The sequence below is a fragment of the Equus quagga genome, chromosome 15, assembly GCF_021613505.1.
Source record: "Equus quagga isolate Etosha38 chromosome 15, UCLA_HA_Equagga_1.0, whole genome shotgun sequence".
Taxonomy (NCBI): domain Eukaryota; kingdom Metazoa; phylum Chordata; class Mammalia; order Perissodactyla; family Equidae; genus Equus; species Equus quagga.
In genome coordinates, this window is record NC_060281.1 from 48,783,859 (window position 1) to 48,797,722 (window position 13,864).

Here is a 13,864-nt window from a genome sequence, read left to right on the forward strand (position 1 = left end):
TCAGTATATTTTATTTTGCCTCAAGAAAGTTTAGTAAAGAATATTAAATAACTGCAAAACAGTCTTAACAGTTTAAGCTTTTAAGTTTTGGACACTTTTTCTTTTCTCCATGATCAAGGATTCTGATTTTTGACGTTTGTTTGTTCTTCTGACCTTCTATACTTTCAGCTCATTTAGAGGCTAGTTTTGAGGAGGTAGAAAACCACCTGCTGAATCTGGAGGATTTGTGTGGACAGTGTGACTTAGAAAGATACAAACACATGCAGTGCCAACACCTGGAAAATTACAAGAAAAATAAGAGGTGAGTTTGAAAAATTGGCCATAATATTCATTCTCAATCTCAAAGTTTTCCACAGTACTTTACATGCTATTCTTTATAAGTTTGGACTGATAAAAAGACAAGTGTTTTGAAATGTAAAGCTCATTAATAAGCTTTCCAAAACATAATTTCTTTTGGTACCATTATCTGTTTCCATTTTATGGAGATGAGTTCAGAAAAGGTAAGGATAGGATGAAAGATGGAGGGGAGCAGAGCAACGGGCCGAGCTTTCCAGAAAGCAAGAGCCCTGACTTTGTTTTCTCCACGTGGCAGACGCCTGAGCTGCTGCTTTCCATTTCTTTCTTTTCTCCTTTATTACCAGAGCAGAAGGAAGAGGAACCTGAGCCCAGGCTCTGGAAAGGGGCTTGATGGGTTTGAATCTCAGCGTTGTCACATACTGGCTGTGAGACCTTAGGCAAGTTATTTAATCTCCATTAGTCTCAACGTCTCCAGCCTACAGTGAGGATAACAATGTACCCACCTCGCAGAGTGGTTGTGAGGATTAAATGAGATAATCGTTAGCAAATGCAATGAGTGCTCTCTAAGTATTAGTTATAATAATGATTGTCATCACTAGGCTGGCCTGAACTGGAAATGAAAGAAAAGTCTAAGGGTAGCAGCTTGCTCAACTAGCTATGGCATCCGAACCTATACAATGACATCCTGAGCAGAATTGGGAGGTACAGGGTGGGTCCCTCTGAAGTCCGTAGTGGAGAGGTCCACGGTAGCTGGTCAGAGTGCCTGAGATTGAGTATCGTCTGTGCTGGGCAGAGCAGGAAGTGAAGGGGGCTTGACAGATGGAAGAAAACAGAGACAGGGAATTGGAGTCTGGCTGAGGCTGAAGAGCAGATTTGGTGGGAGAGAGAGAGGATAGGTTGGGCAGAGTATGCTATTGATTTTAAGATCATTGATAAATTGAGTAGGCTGGGTCTAGGATGTGGCAGTAGGAGGAGTGGGTTGCTGTTATGGACAGGAAGTGCTAGTCACTGGCATACAGGAGATTAAAAAAAAGTGAAGCTAATGTACAGATATTCTGGATTATTACACTGGTGTTAAAGTTTTCTAGAATAGTGCCAAGGGTGGGTAGAGATGAAAACTGAGTATTCTGAAATTCTCAGTCAGGTCCATGTGTCCTTAAGGGATGGGTCTTAAATGCTAATAAGCTGTAAGAATCACCTAGAGAGAGTGTTTAAAATGCCGACCCCTGGATTCCATGATCAGAAAGTCCAATTCCAATGGTACTGCTTTAGACAAGTATTGTAGGTGATTCTGATAGGGGTGATTCAGGGATCAGCTTTTGAGAGATGGGTGGGGGTGAGGATTGGGTCATGTACAGGCTCTAAATGGAAGCACTTCAAAAGAGTTCCCAGGGGGCCTTGGATAAAATTGTTTACAAAAGTTTGTAAGTGTATGACTTTTTCTGGAGATCCTTTCATTTCATTTGACCATAAGGTTACAGGTGGGTATATTGGCAGCATTAAGAATGGCATCCTGGGGTCTGACCTGGTGGTGCAGCAGTTGAGTTTGCACCTTCTGCTTTCATGGCCCAGGGTTCACCGGTTCGGATCCCGAGTGTGGACCTACGCACCGCTTGTCAAGCCATGCTGTGGCAGGTGTCCCACATAAAATAGAGGAAGATGGGCACGGGTATTAGCTTGGGGCCAGTCTTCCTCAGTGGAAAGAGAGGAGGATTGGCAGCAGATGTTAGCTCAGGGCTAAGCTGCCTCAAAAAAAGAATGGCAGCCTTGTTAGAGGAGGGACTGTTGAATGAGTGGGCGAGCATCAGCACCCAGGGGATTCCAGACAGATGTGTGGGGCATGGGAAAGAAAGAACTTTCTCTCAAGAAGAAGGTAGCAGAGTTAGAGATGGCTAGGCTGGTCCATAATTTTAAATGAAAAAGTAGAGAAACATTCTGTTGTGAAGATGTTAATTATGTGACTGTGTTTATTTATAATACAACAAGAGTTTCAAAGATCATCGTAGGAAGGCTTAGAATTTTGAAAGGAAATTTTTGCAGGAAGTTGGACAGCTTGGGTACAGGTCGTCTGACCCTAGAAGTTACATGGCTTCCTCATCTGTAAAATGGGGATAATAATAGGACCTTAGACAGTTGTTTTAAGGATTCAATTAGTAAGTACTTAGAGTAGTGCTCAGCACATAGTGAGTGCTATGTCAGGTAGCCAGCACTGGCTGACTTGTATTATTACTTGTACAACTCTTAATAGATGAATATTCCATATTTTTAATACAAGTTATGTTTTTTAGCTAGTTGAACACAAGAATTATATGAATATTGTGGTTTTTCTATCCATATATGTTGAAATTTGGTTATTTGAAACATATCTGATAACTAAATTTCAGGTTTTCATAAGTCAAGATGATTAGATAGCAAAGAAAGTAATAAAATTTAGAACTATGAAATTTTATTTGTCATTCTTTTCTTCACTCTCACCCAGTGACTTAGATATAGTTTAATTAATGCATTATAATTTACATGTTATAAGATGAAAATTAATGTTTGGAAAACAGCATCACCTGCAATTTAAGTAAAAGCCTAAATGTACTGAACAAGTCTTACTATATTCCACATAATTGAAATGACAAGAGTATTTGTCCTTTTAGAGGTAGAATTGTGTAGCAGAAAGAGCACTGTCCTCAGAGTCAGAAGACCCAAGTCCTGGCTTCGTTGGTTCCTAACTCTGTGCTCATGGTTAAGCCATTCACTTTCCTTTCTACCTTATCCTGTTGTAAAGTTTTGTTTGGTCTAGAACCTTCTTGACTAGCAGTGAAAGACTTCTAAAAGATTGCGTCATTTTAATAAGCTTAGATATGATAAACAGATTTGTTGATAAGTGCCTGTTACTCTGAAATATATAAGAAAAAATAATGTGCCAGTTAAGGACTACCAGTTGATAATAAGTAGCTTGAAATCTATAGGTAAAATAAGGGTAAATATGTCATACTCTAATAGGCCAAATTTTTAAAAATTATAAAATTTACTTTCTGTTTCTCAAGGACAGCAGGAAATTAATGTAAAATGTCATAACAGTTTATAAAGCTAAATTTTGGTGAGAAATTTCAAAGGTGGGAAATTTAAATTAACCTGTACTTTGATTGACTTTCCAAGACTTTGTCTGAAAAAAAATTATGTCTATGTAGATATTAATTTGTTAATACTTATTTCTAGCATCTTTATGAAATATTTATTAATAAATGCCAAAGAATTTTGCATCTAATTATCTAGTAAGATGTTAGACTTGTGACTTAAATTGAAGTCATATGTTTATCCTGAAATGAATACTACTGGTTTAATTCAAAATTAACAGAAATACCATTTGTTTTGGTTATTGTGAAAAGTCCTTGAAGACGTAAGCTTGAATTTCTCCTCTGCCACTTGCTACCTTTATGACCTTTTGCAAATTACCTATCTTTGGCTTACTTATCTGTAAAATAGAGATAATGATACTGTCTTGCAGGGTTATAGAAGATAAGCGACAATTTTTTTTTTAATGGACCAAATAAAAGCAGGCCCATTTGGCTCACAGAATCACTGGTAATTCTCAATTCTAGTTAACTCGCCTTTCTAAATACAAATAATGGAAATACCAAATATGAAACATTGCTTAATACTGTTTATAAACTATAATCTTTCTGAAACTCTTAACCTATTTTATTCAGCATATAGAAGGATGAAGTATCTTTTTCAAAGAAATCTTTTGGACGTCATTTATTTAGCCAAGCTGCACACATCCCCACGTGTGTATATCCATATAGATGGCTGATTAAGAGTTGGTTGTAGTATAAGTAATTTGTTTGGGTTGACAACACTGAGAAAGTAGAGCAGTTTTATTCAGTTGTATGTAGTTTGATCAAAAACTGTGTTTTAAATAATAGATCATGTAGAACATTTATTATTCAGAGATGTTTTATTTACACTTTAAGCTCTTTCTTGCTTTGTTCTGTTCAGTTGTGAGGTATCAAAACTAGGAATATGATGAAGGCTAGTTTGTAATGACTCCAAAATAGTTTTGATTGATACAGAGCTTCCATTTAACACAATGAATTGAACACAGTCACTTATCTTCACTGAAACTCTACTAAAATGATAATAAAGAACTTTTTTGAACTTAAAATTCAGAAGAACAAAATGTCTGGAAGAGGAAATGTGATCAACGTTTTGGCAGACAGAAGGTGGGGGTTGAGTGGGAGCTGACTCAGCAGAGCAGAGGAGGCTGAAGCCTGAGCTGAGCCTCAAGGGCCTGTGGAGGGGAGCTCAGACGTGAAGCACGCTAGCGTGTCCCACAGAACCCTAGGAAGGCTCACGAATTGAATGCACCAGGACCCTTAAAAGGCAAGGCATGTTGAAAGTACAGATATGGATAAGTTAGACTCCCTGATCCTCTGCTCAACCACATGATTGCCCCACCCCTAGCTCATTAAGCGACATTGGGCTGTCCCCGAGAGGCTCCAGACCGGAAGAGTCCAGACACATTTGAGAGCAGTAGAGCTACTGCTGTATTGGAAACAGGGGTTGAGTGAAACAGTGAGGCCCTCTCAGCCTCTTTCATCACTGGCTGCCAGAACTCTGGCAGCCAGACTTATATCTCCTGGGCAGAATATTGGAGGCTTCATCTGAGAAACTGACCAGCCCAGGAGGAAGGACCTGCAGGGGTGGACGTTGGGGAGTTCTCTGAGGGAACAGCCCTCTCATGATGAGCCCCACTCGTCTAGACGTGTCTTCTCACTCACCTTCTGGTGCCCCACTCTCAAATATGAATGGACAGCTGAGGAATAATATCCAATTGAGGAAAGCTTCTAAAATGAAAGGGAACAAAATAAATAGAAAATAAACTAATAAATTTTTAAAAACCCACAGAGGAATGAGAGACTATGAGGGAAGCAGAAGAAAACTTAAACACAAAAAGTAATTATAACCTCAGATATGAGGCCATCTGGTAAAAGACCATTTTGCCTTTATGAGACATGAACAGGATACTATAGAGAAGGAATAGAGAACAAGAAAGAGCTCTTTGAAATAAAATATATGATAGCCGTAGAAAACTTCAACTGAGGCACTGGAAGATAATGTTAAGCTTCTGTGTAAGAGAACAAAAGGACTGAGAAAAGCTAAGAATGTTAAGAAAATTAGAGAATTAATTCATAAGTCCCATATCTGACTGCTAGGAAGGAGATTCAGAAAGAAAGGAGAGAGAAAAAGAAGAGACAAATTTATAAAAGAAATAATACAAGAAAATTGTTTAGGTATGAAGAATACGAATGAGTTTGAAAGGTACAAACTTGTACAAAGTGCTTGGCAAATTGAATGGAAAAAGATCCATTGTCAATACATATTTTTGTAAATTTCACTACCCTACGAATAACGATCATAAAAGCATTCAGAAAGGTCTTATGTTAAAGATCAGAATTCAAAAGGAGCTTCAACTTTTCAGCAGCAACACTGGAAGTAGAAAATGATATTTACTTTAGCAAAATTTTCATCGTGTGAGAAAAGAGCCATTTCCAGGCATACAAGGGCTCAAGTTTAGCTCGCGGGCACACTTTATCAAGAAACTGCCGGGGGATGTGCTCTACAAACAAGGGAGTAACCCAGGAAGAAGGAAGATCACACCAGGAGAGAGGTGAAGTGCTCTGAGAGGATCCATCCAATCCAGAGAAACAGAGGGAGTTCCCAGGAGGAGTTTCCGCAGGGCTGGAGGGCCGGCCAGACTGAGGCAGGAAGACCTGCTGGAGGATTCCAAGGGTGGTGTCTTTACGGGGAAATAAAATGAAGCTAGTCGATTGTCTGATATGCTAGACCATATTAAGAGGAGTTTTATAAGCTCTATAGAGAGTTTGATGATGAATTAGTGATAAGTATGTTTTTAAAAACTAAGCAAACATGGCAACTGTTAACACTAAGGGAAAACACAGTTTTAGAAGAAGGACACTACATGGCACAATTATAAAGAGTGTTTTTGTAACTTTGTGATAAACATAGAATGTGGATTTGAGCCAGAATTGTGGTATAACTTATTGGGAAGATGGGGGAGAGGAAGCATGTTTGTATTGAGAGGTAGGAGGGGTTTAAGAAAGCTAATCCTCATCTTCCACTGCAGGAAATCAGTAAGTAATATTTAAAATAGAAAAAAAAGGAATAAATATTAGTATTGGCATATTATTTAGAAATAACGGAGGTAGATACCAGAAGAAATAGCTGAAAGAATTGAATGTGGCTGCTTGTGAAAAGCAGGATAGAAAGGTTCGGAGAGAGCTGGGGCAAGGAACCAATCTTCTTCCTCGTAAACAAACTCTTGTGGGTACTATTTGACTTAAGGAATGTACATGTACTATTTTGATAAATGTAAAAATTGAATTCAAAAATTTTTTATCTGAGCTGCAGCATTCCCTGAAGTGTTTTACATGGAATACTAGACCGAGAAGATAGCCACTGATGAAACAGTCCAGGATCAATTAAGTTCCAGAAACACTTTATCCTGTATTTGCCTCATGGAGCTTTGCAGTACTTGTCAATATATTAAGGGTTCTGAGAATTCCTATAGTAAAGAAATTTGTTTGATTCGGCATTTCACAACTTACAGAACTAATTACATGTTAAAATTCTGTGACTTGGTATCCTATATAACACCATTTGAGAAATTTCCAAATAGAAATCAAACTTTCTATTATCTGATCCACAAAGGAAGAGTGCCTTAAAATAAACCTCCTTCCTTTTTAACAAGATGCCCTGCAAACTAAACTAATGATTTTCCTTTTCTTGCTTTAAAGAAGATAATGTGTGATGCAGAAGGTTGGCTATTTGATATGTGTGTTTGTGTTTACAATGTCTGCATGCTCTGTAGCTTTCTGGAAAATCTGGGGCAGACAACTGGATGGGGATGGAGAGAGTGGGGGAATGGTTTCTCACACACCTCCGGTGCTGATGGTCTCTGCAATAGGCTCCCGTGCGTTTTCTCATGCATCTCCCATCAGAGCCTGTGGAGTGGGCAGGGCAGCAATTATTGAAGTTGAGGGGGAAATGAGTTACATGAAATCATCAGGCTGCTTAGGGGCCAGCATCCAAGCCTGTCTCCAGACGCTCTAAACTTGTCTTCTTTTTTTTCACTTTTCAATTGGAACAAACTGAATCAGTCCCAGATGTTGATATCAGCGCATCTGTAGTTGAGAATGGAGATAGTGATATTTTGTCAAACATTTGGTGGGCATGCCCAGCACAAAGAATAGATTCCTGCCCTTACAAAAGGAGGGGTAGGACCCATTTCCAGCAGTAATCGTGGCTTACCATGGCAGTTATTCTCGCAGTGGCAGAGGGAAACATCTAGCTTCAGAACGCTCCCAAGGAAGATTCTGAAAGCTCTTATCTACCCTCAGCAAACATTTGAATAGACGTTTTAACCCCATTATTCCTACAGTGAAGGACATCCTTCTTCAGCTGGTTATCTGATGAAAGTGACATATAGGAACTTAGAGTTGTAGGGGAAAATATCTATAAACAGCTTTTCTCATAGATCTTCTGCATATAAAGTGATACTACTATTACTGATACCTTTTATGGACAGAAATGACACTGCCTTGACAGACAGTCAAACTGTGTAGTGGATAGAATATGGGTGTAGGCGGAGACAAGTGCAGACACCAGTGGCTAAGTTGTCAGATCATTCAGAAGACGAGTTGGCTATACAAGTCTAACTCATGCATCCCTTTCAGAGGCTTCCATAACCAATAGGAAATGTCTTTTCCCTCAAGTAAGAAGAGTTAATGTTTAGTATATGAACCAAAATAAGGAACCTAGAACAATTTACATGAGTTTGTCTAGGTAGCAGTCGGAAAAATTGACTTAGTATTTGGGAGTCAGCTTACATTTTTAGTTGCAGGTTATGGGGGGAAATAGGTGATAAATGTGTAAGAAAATACACAGATAATTATATAGGCTCTGAAGAAAATTAATCCAGACAATGTTCTAGTGGTCAAGTGGGGGAGGGCTGCCTCGGCTAGAGTGAGCAGGGAAGGGCCTGCGGAGAAGACAGTGAGAACTAAGACCTGGGTAAGGAGACAGCCATGTTAGGATCTCGGATTATACCGTTCAAGCAGAAGGAACAACAGGTGCAAAGGCCCTGAGTCGTAAACGATGGATAGGTTTGGGAGGTTGAAGCAGCAGAGCTACAAAGACATGTAGAATCTCAACCTCCTAAATTTTTAATCTTTCCGGTCCCGCCATAATATTCCTTGGAACACTTATTGAAATCCTCTCACAATAATTAGTTATATTATACTTAAAATAAGAGATAAGTGTGTAATTTAATTAAAATATTTCTTATTTCCAAACTTCTGGATCCTTTATTTTCCCCTTCAGTATGTAGCATGCTGTCAGAATTTCTCTGAAAATAGCTACATCTTGAAGAACAGTGTGACTTTAGTAATTCTACTTAATTATAAATGACTCATAATTTTAACAGTCTTCTGTTGGCCTTGAAATTGGCTTAGGGACATACTAAACTCTAGAAACATTTTCACTGATTCATTTAGACTTTAAAACTTAAATCTTATCTCTTAGAAACCCTCTCCTGTAGGTGGGGGTCACTGCTTCTCTTGAGATTTAGTGCACATGCACATTTTGAGAAAGTCTTTATTCCTTTTGCTCTATTTATTACAGCTAATTCTAGGGAGCTATACTCTTTTGGTTTGTGTTTGGTTTTGTTTTGTTTTTTAGTAATGTGGACCATAAACTAAGTTTAGAAAATCTTTAAAGTGAAGCATAACAGATTTATTTGAGATGTTGGCATATCTTTAGTAGTATTTGACCAGTTGATGGTCCAGAGAATAACCTGCCAAACTCCTGAGCTTTAAGAAGTGACTGTCCAGAGTAACCTCGACAGGTAGTGGGCCAAAGGTCTGACCTGTACTTCCAAGTCAGAAAGTTGGGGATGGTGATGGCCAAGGGGCTTGGCAGGAGTGTGGCACACAGGCCGGGCATTGCTGAGAATAGAACAGAAGAAATAAGTGGCATTCTCCAGGGTAAAGATGGTTCTGGAACCAAAAGAGGAGATCCACAGCTCCTCATCCAAGGGAGATAAGCAGAAAGGCAATAACTCGCGAGGTTCTGCGGTGGAGGTCGGTCTGGATGGTGAATGGAAAGTGGGTCAGGAAGACTTTCCCTCAGGCAATGCTTTCAGAAAAAGGAGAGTGGACTTCTGTCTCTGCCCAAGATGGAGTAACAGGGACCAGGTTTACTCTCCCAACTGATACATCCAAAAACCAGACAAAGTAAATAATGCTTTTTTAGACTTTGGACTTGGGGCAAAGAGGAGTAGTGGTCTTTATAGCCAGGAAACAAGTGAGGCGATCCCTCTGATTGCCCCACATCCTGCAGTGATAAAGTTCCAGGCTACAGTGTAGGCAGGAGGAACCCAGGAAGAGCCTGGCAGACTCTGAATTGAAGAGACAGCTGAGAGTCTGGGAAGACCAAGGCAGTTAGAGTTTACAGGACACAGTACCAGAGAGGAGAGAGCTGCACAGAGAGAATCATGGAAATCTGCAGAGGTTCCCCTGGAATATCCAGCAGTGTACTGAGAATGCATGTGAGGAAACTACCTGAAGCGGAGGGAAAAGAACATCCAAAGGATTCATTAACAGGGCCTGGTGTCTACACAGTGCCTATTCCTAATAGCTAGACTGGAAAAACTTATAATTCAAGGGAAAGAGCACTCAGGAAGGTCTTCCCTCAGTAGGGAGTGTAATCAGCCCTTGACTGAGCCCTGCTCCAGACCTGCTTAACAAATCAGAAAAGCAAGCACCAAAGAATCAAATTGTTTCCAGGTAAATTAACTGTATCCCAAAACAAAGCTTGAGAATATTTGTACAAATACAAAAATATCTAGCACCCAACAAGGTAAATCACAGTGTCTGGCATCTAATCAAAGATTACTAGGCAAACACAAAGAGATAACCAGTCAATCAAAACCAATTAAGAACTGACACAGATGTTAGAATTAGTGGACAAGGACATTAAAACCAGTTACTGTCACTATTCTGTAAGTTCAAAAGATTAAGTAGAGACATGGAAGATATAAAAAAGGCCCAAACTTCTATCTCCTCCATTTTCTTCTTTTTTTCTTCTCTCTCTGTTAGATGCTAGATTTTAGACAGTTCCCAGGTGGTTAATTGATTGTAAATTATTATATTGATTACAATATAGTAATCACAACCTGCTAGGCCAGGGACCTCTAGATAAGAGACTATGAATTTGTTGGTTTCATGAATGTGTAGTCACATCTTACATTTTATTTCAAAATGAGACGTAAGCTTATGAGTTGGCCAGGAATTGAACTTAACAAAATTCTTGTTCTAAAGTGTCTGTTAGAGAATAAATCTTGCAGTTTCAGACTTTATATGTAGTCACGAGAACAAACGTAGCTAGAATATTTAACAGGTTATTAGACCCACAGGTTGACAGTAAATATAGTTTAGGACTGATATTTAAATTCTTCAAGCTTTATTTTGAACAACGACTATCTGTTTACCATCAATATTAAAAAGCTCATGTCCTGACTTAATTCTTTAAAAATAATAAATGTTTGTCTAATTGCTTTACAGTACTCTTTTCCTGAACTTTTTCTCCCAGTTGTGTAAATGCTATTCTGTATATTGGGGTTCATAAAGGTTTTTGTTTTTTACAGAGACAATAGAAACCTAAAGTATATATTTGCAGTTGAGAGTAGTCACGATTAGAGGTATAGCAATCTTGAGGAAGGTTTATTGAAATTCAGCAAAACAGGGGCCGGCCCAGTGTTGTAGTGGTTAAGTTCACATGCTCCACTTCCGTGGCCTGGGGTTTGTGAGTTTGGATTCCGGGCATGGACCTACACACTGCTCATGAAGCCATGCTGCAGCGGCGTCCCATATAAAATAGAGGAAGATTAGCATGGATGTTGGCTCTGGGACAATCTTCCTCAAGCAAAAAGAGGAAGACTGGCAACAGGTGTTACCTCAGGGCCAATCTTCCTCACCAAAAAAGAAAGAAAGAAATTCAGCAGAACATAATTATGATTATCCTAGGTTTTTAAAAAAGGTAATCCTTTTTCTGCAGATAGATTGGTTATAGCTTGTGTGTTATAATTTATAAGTCTGGAATAACTTTCAATGTTTAAGAATCAGTCTATTAAATTTGCACTAATATTTTACATCTTACATGACCCAGTACCATTTTGGAGTTAATGTTTTCTCATCAGTTACTGTTTTTTTCAGAGGTGCTTTCAAAAATATTAAATCTATCAGTCATTTTAGTCTTCAGGTGAGCATGGTATAATCCTTTGCGTTTCTCACTTTTCTGGTATTCTTGGAGGCTTCTAGAGATGGGATAGGCAGAGACATACTTAGCAGGCTGCCCTACCTGCTCTGAAGTTGGTGGCAGGGAAAAACTATGGCAAAGGCCACAGTAGGATGGAGCGCTCCTCTGCTGCCGCCCTTCCTCCTGCCCTTCCGGCCGTGCGCCAGCGTGGTTACGTTGGCCCAGTTTTTCTGTGGCTGATAAACAGGTCTCTTTTGTTGCCTGCCTTCTGCCATTTCTCATCTTTAGTTCTGGCTCAGAAAGTTGGGACTGTAATTGTTTCAAAGGGCATGCACTGGTTTGCTACTGGAGACGTTGGACACTGGGTTTCAAAGAGGGACATTTTTGCCCCAAGTGTGCAACATTTTCCTTTCTCTCTGAATGTTTCATGTCATGTTTTGTTATGACCAATTTTTATTCTTGCACTGATATCACAGTGCATTGTTGTCGTATAAAATACCATTACTTCTTTGAAGAAGAGAAAATAGAACTTGATACATAGCTCTCAAGGATTAATTCACTTAGATTTGAGAATTATCTGTCGATATCAGTATTCTGTGCTTTTACATGGATTAAAACAAGTTGAAAAGTATCCATTAAAATTATAAAGTAAGCATTGGACTGATTTGAGGAAAGTTAAAACACTATTTTACCTCATAAGCGAATTTTTTAAAGATTTATTAATTAAAATGAACGGAAAAGATGCATGGCACACTAAAGTTACAATATTGCTAATAGAGAAAGATTGTATAAGGTTGCATAACACTGAAACATTGATAAAGACCAAATCCACGATGTACTTTAAATATTTAATCTATGTATTTCTTCTTAGCTTTTTAGCTAATGGGCTTTTAAGCCCATTGACAAATCAGTCCTTGTTTACCTGACCTCTTGAAACTGTCCCCTCTTGCCTTCCGTAGCACTGGTATCCTGAATTTTCTTCTCTACCTTAGGTTGGTTTTTAGTTTCCATTGTAGACGCTTTAATGTTGTTATTCTCTTGGATTCTGTTTGGTTAGTGCCCTCTCGCATTCTACATACCCTCCCTAGGTAAGCTCTTCCATATCCTTGGCTCATTTACCACCCATAGAGTGATCATTATCAAATCACTGTCTGCAATTTGGGTGTCTCTTTTTACTATCAGAACCAGTTGCCGTCTGGACATCTCTACTTGGATATCTCAACAGACATCTCAAGAGCAACATGCCCCAAATTATCTTCCACGGCAAGACCTGACCTCTTCCTGTCTCAGTAAGGCAGTACCATCTACAAGTTTGCCCAGTCTACAAACATGGGAGTCATAATCTTTTTCTTTCTCTCCTACCATCTCACTCAATTCCCAGTCCAGCCCAACATTTCTCAAATCTGTTCTTGCCTTTACTGGTCCTTTCCTAGGTTTAAGCTCACATTTTTGTAGCCTGAGTTACAACAATAGCCTCCTAATTAGTCTTCTTGTCTATACTCTTGTCCTCAGTCCATTTATGTTACTGAGTGTTCATTTTTTCCTAAAATGCAGATATAATTAAGGCTTATCATCTTCAAGGTAATTAAGTTGTGATGATGATGTGAATTAAATAACAGTAGCATTTACTGAGCACTTAGTATGTCCCAGGCACTGTGCTTAAAGACCTGAGTCTAAATTAATTCATAGAGTTCTCACAATGACCATTTGAGTAGGTGTACTGTCCTCTTTACCAAAAAGAAAAAGGCAACTAGAGGTGATTAAATAATTTACCAGGAGTTGCAGAGCCAGGAAGTGGCAGAGCTACACCAGATCCATGTTTTCCTAACTTAAAAGTCTGTTGAGGGGCTGGCCCCGTGGCTGAGTGGTTAAGTTCGCGTGCTTTGCTGCAGTGGCCCAGGGTTTCACCGGGCCACATTGGGGCAACGTCCCACATGCCACAACTGGAAGGACCCACAACTAAAATATACAACTATGTACCAGGGGGCTTTGGGGAGAAAAGGGAAAAATAAAATCTTTAAAAAAAAAAAAAAAAAAAAGTCTGTGGATATGCTTTGTATTCTGTTGTCTCCGCACAAAGCTCTCCACTCTCTGGGTTTGGATGCTGTGGAGTATGAAAAGGGTCTGGCTTCTCACAGTGCGTTGACCACTTCACCTCTTGTGATGGCTAATTTTAAGAATGGATAAGCAAGGTTTTTAGTAGTGGTGCCACTGGATCAGGAATACGTTTGGATGTGGG

The 13,864-nt window shown here is 39.2% G+C and overlaps 1 protein-coding gene across 3 annotated transcripts in view; it reads left to right on the forward strand.

Moving 5' to 3' along the window:
* The window catches only part of DTNBP1 (dystrobrevin binding protein 1), a 118,329-nt gene that overhangs the window by 39,243 nt on the left and 65,222 nt on the right, over positions 1–13,864 (forward strand). For all 3 annotated transcript variants that reach the window (XM_046641243.1, XM_046641241.1, XM_046641244.1), the window contains exon 6: positions 169–301. In XM_046641243.1, coding sequence (XP_046497199.1) covers positions 169–301 — 133 coding nt within the window. The remainder of the gene's footprint in view (positions 1–168; positions 302–13,864) is intronic.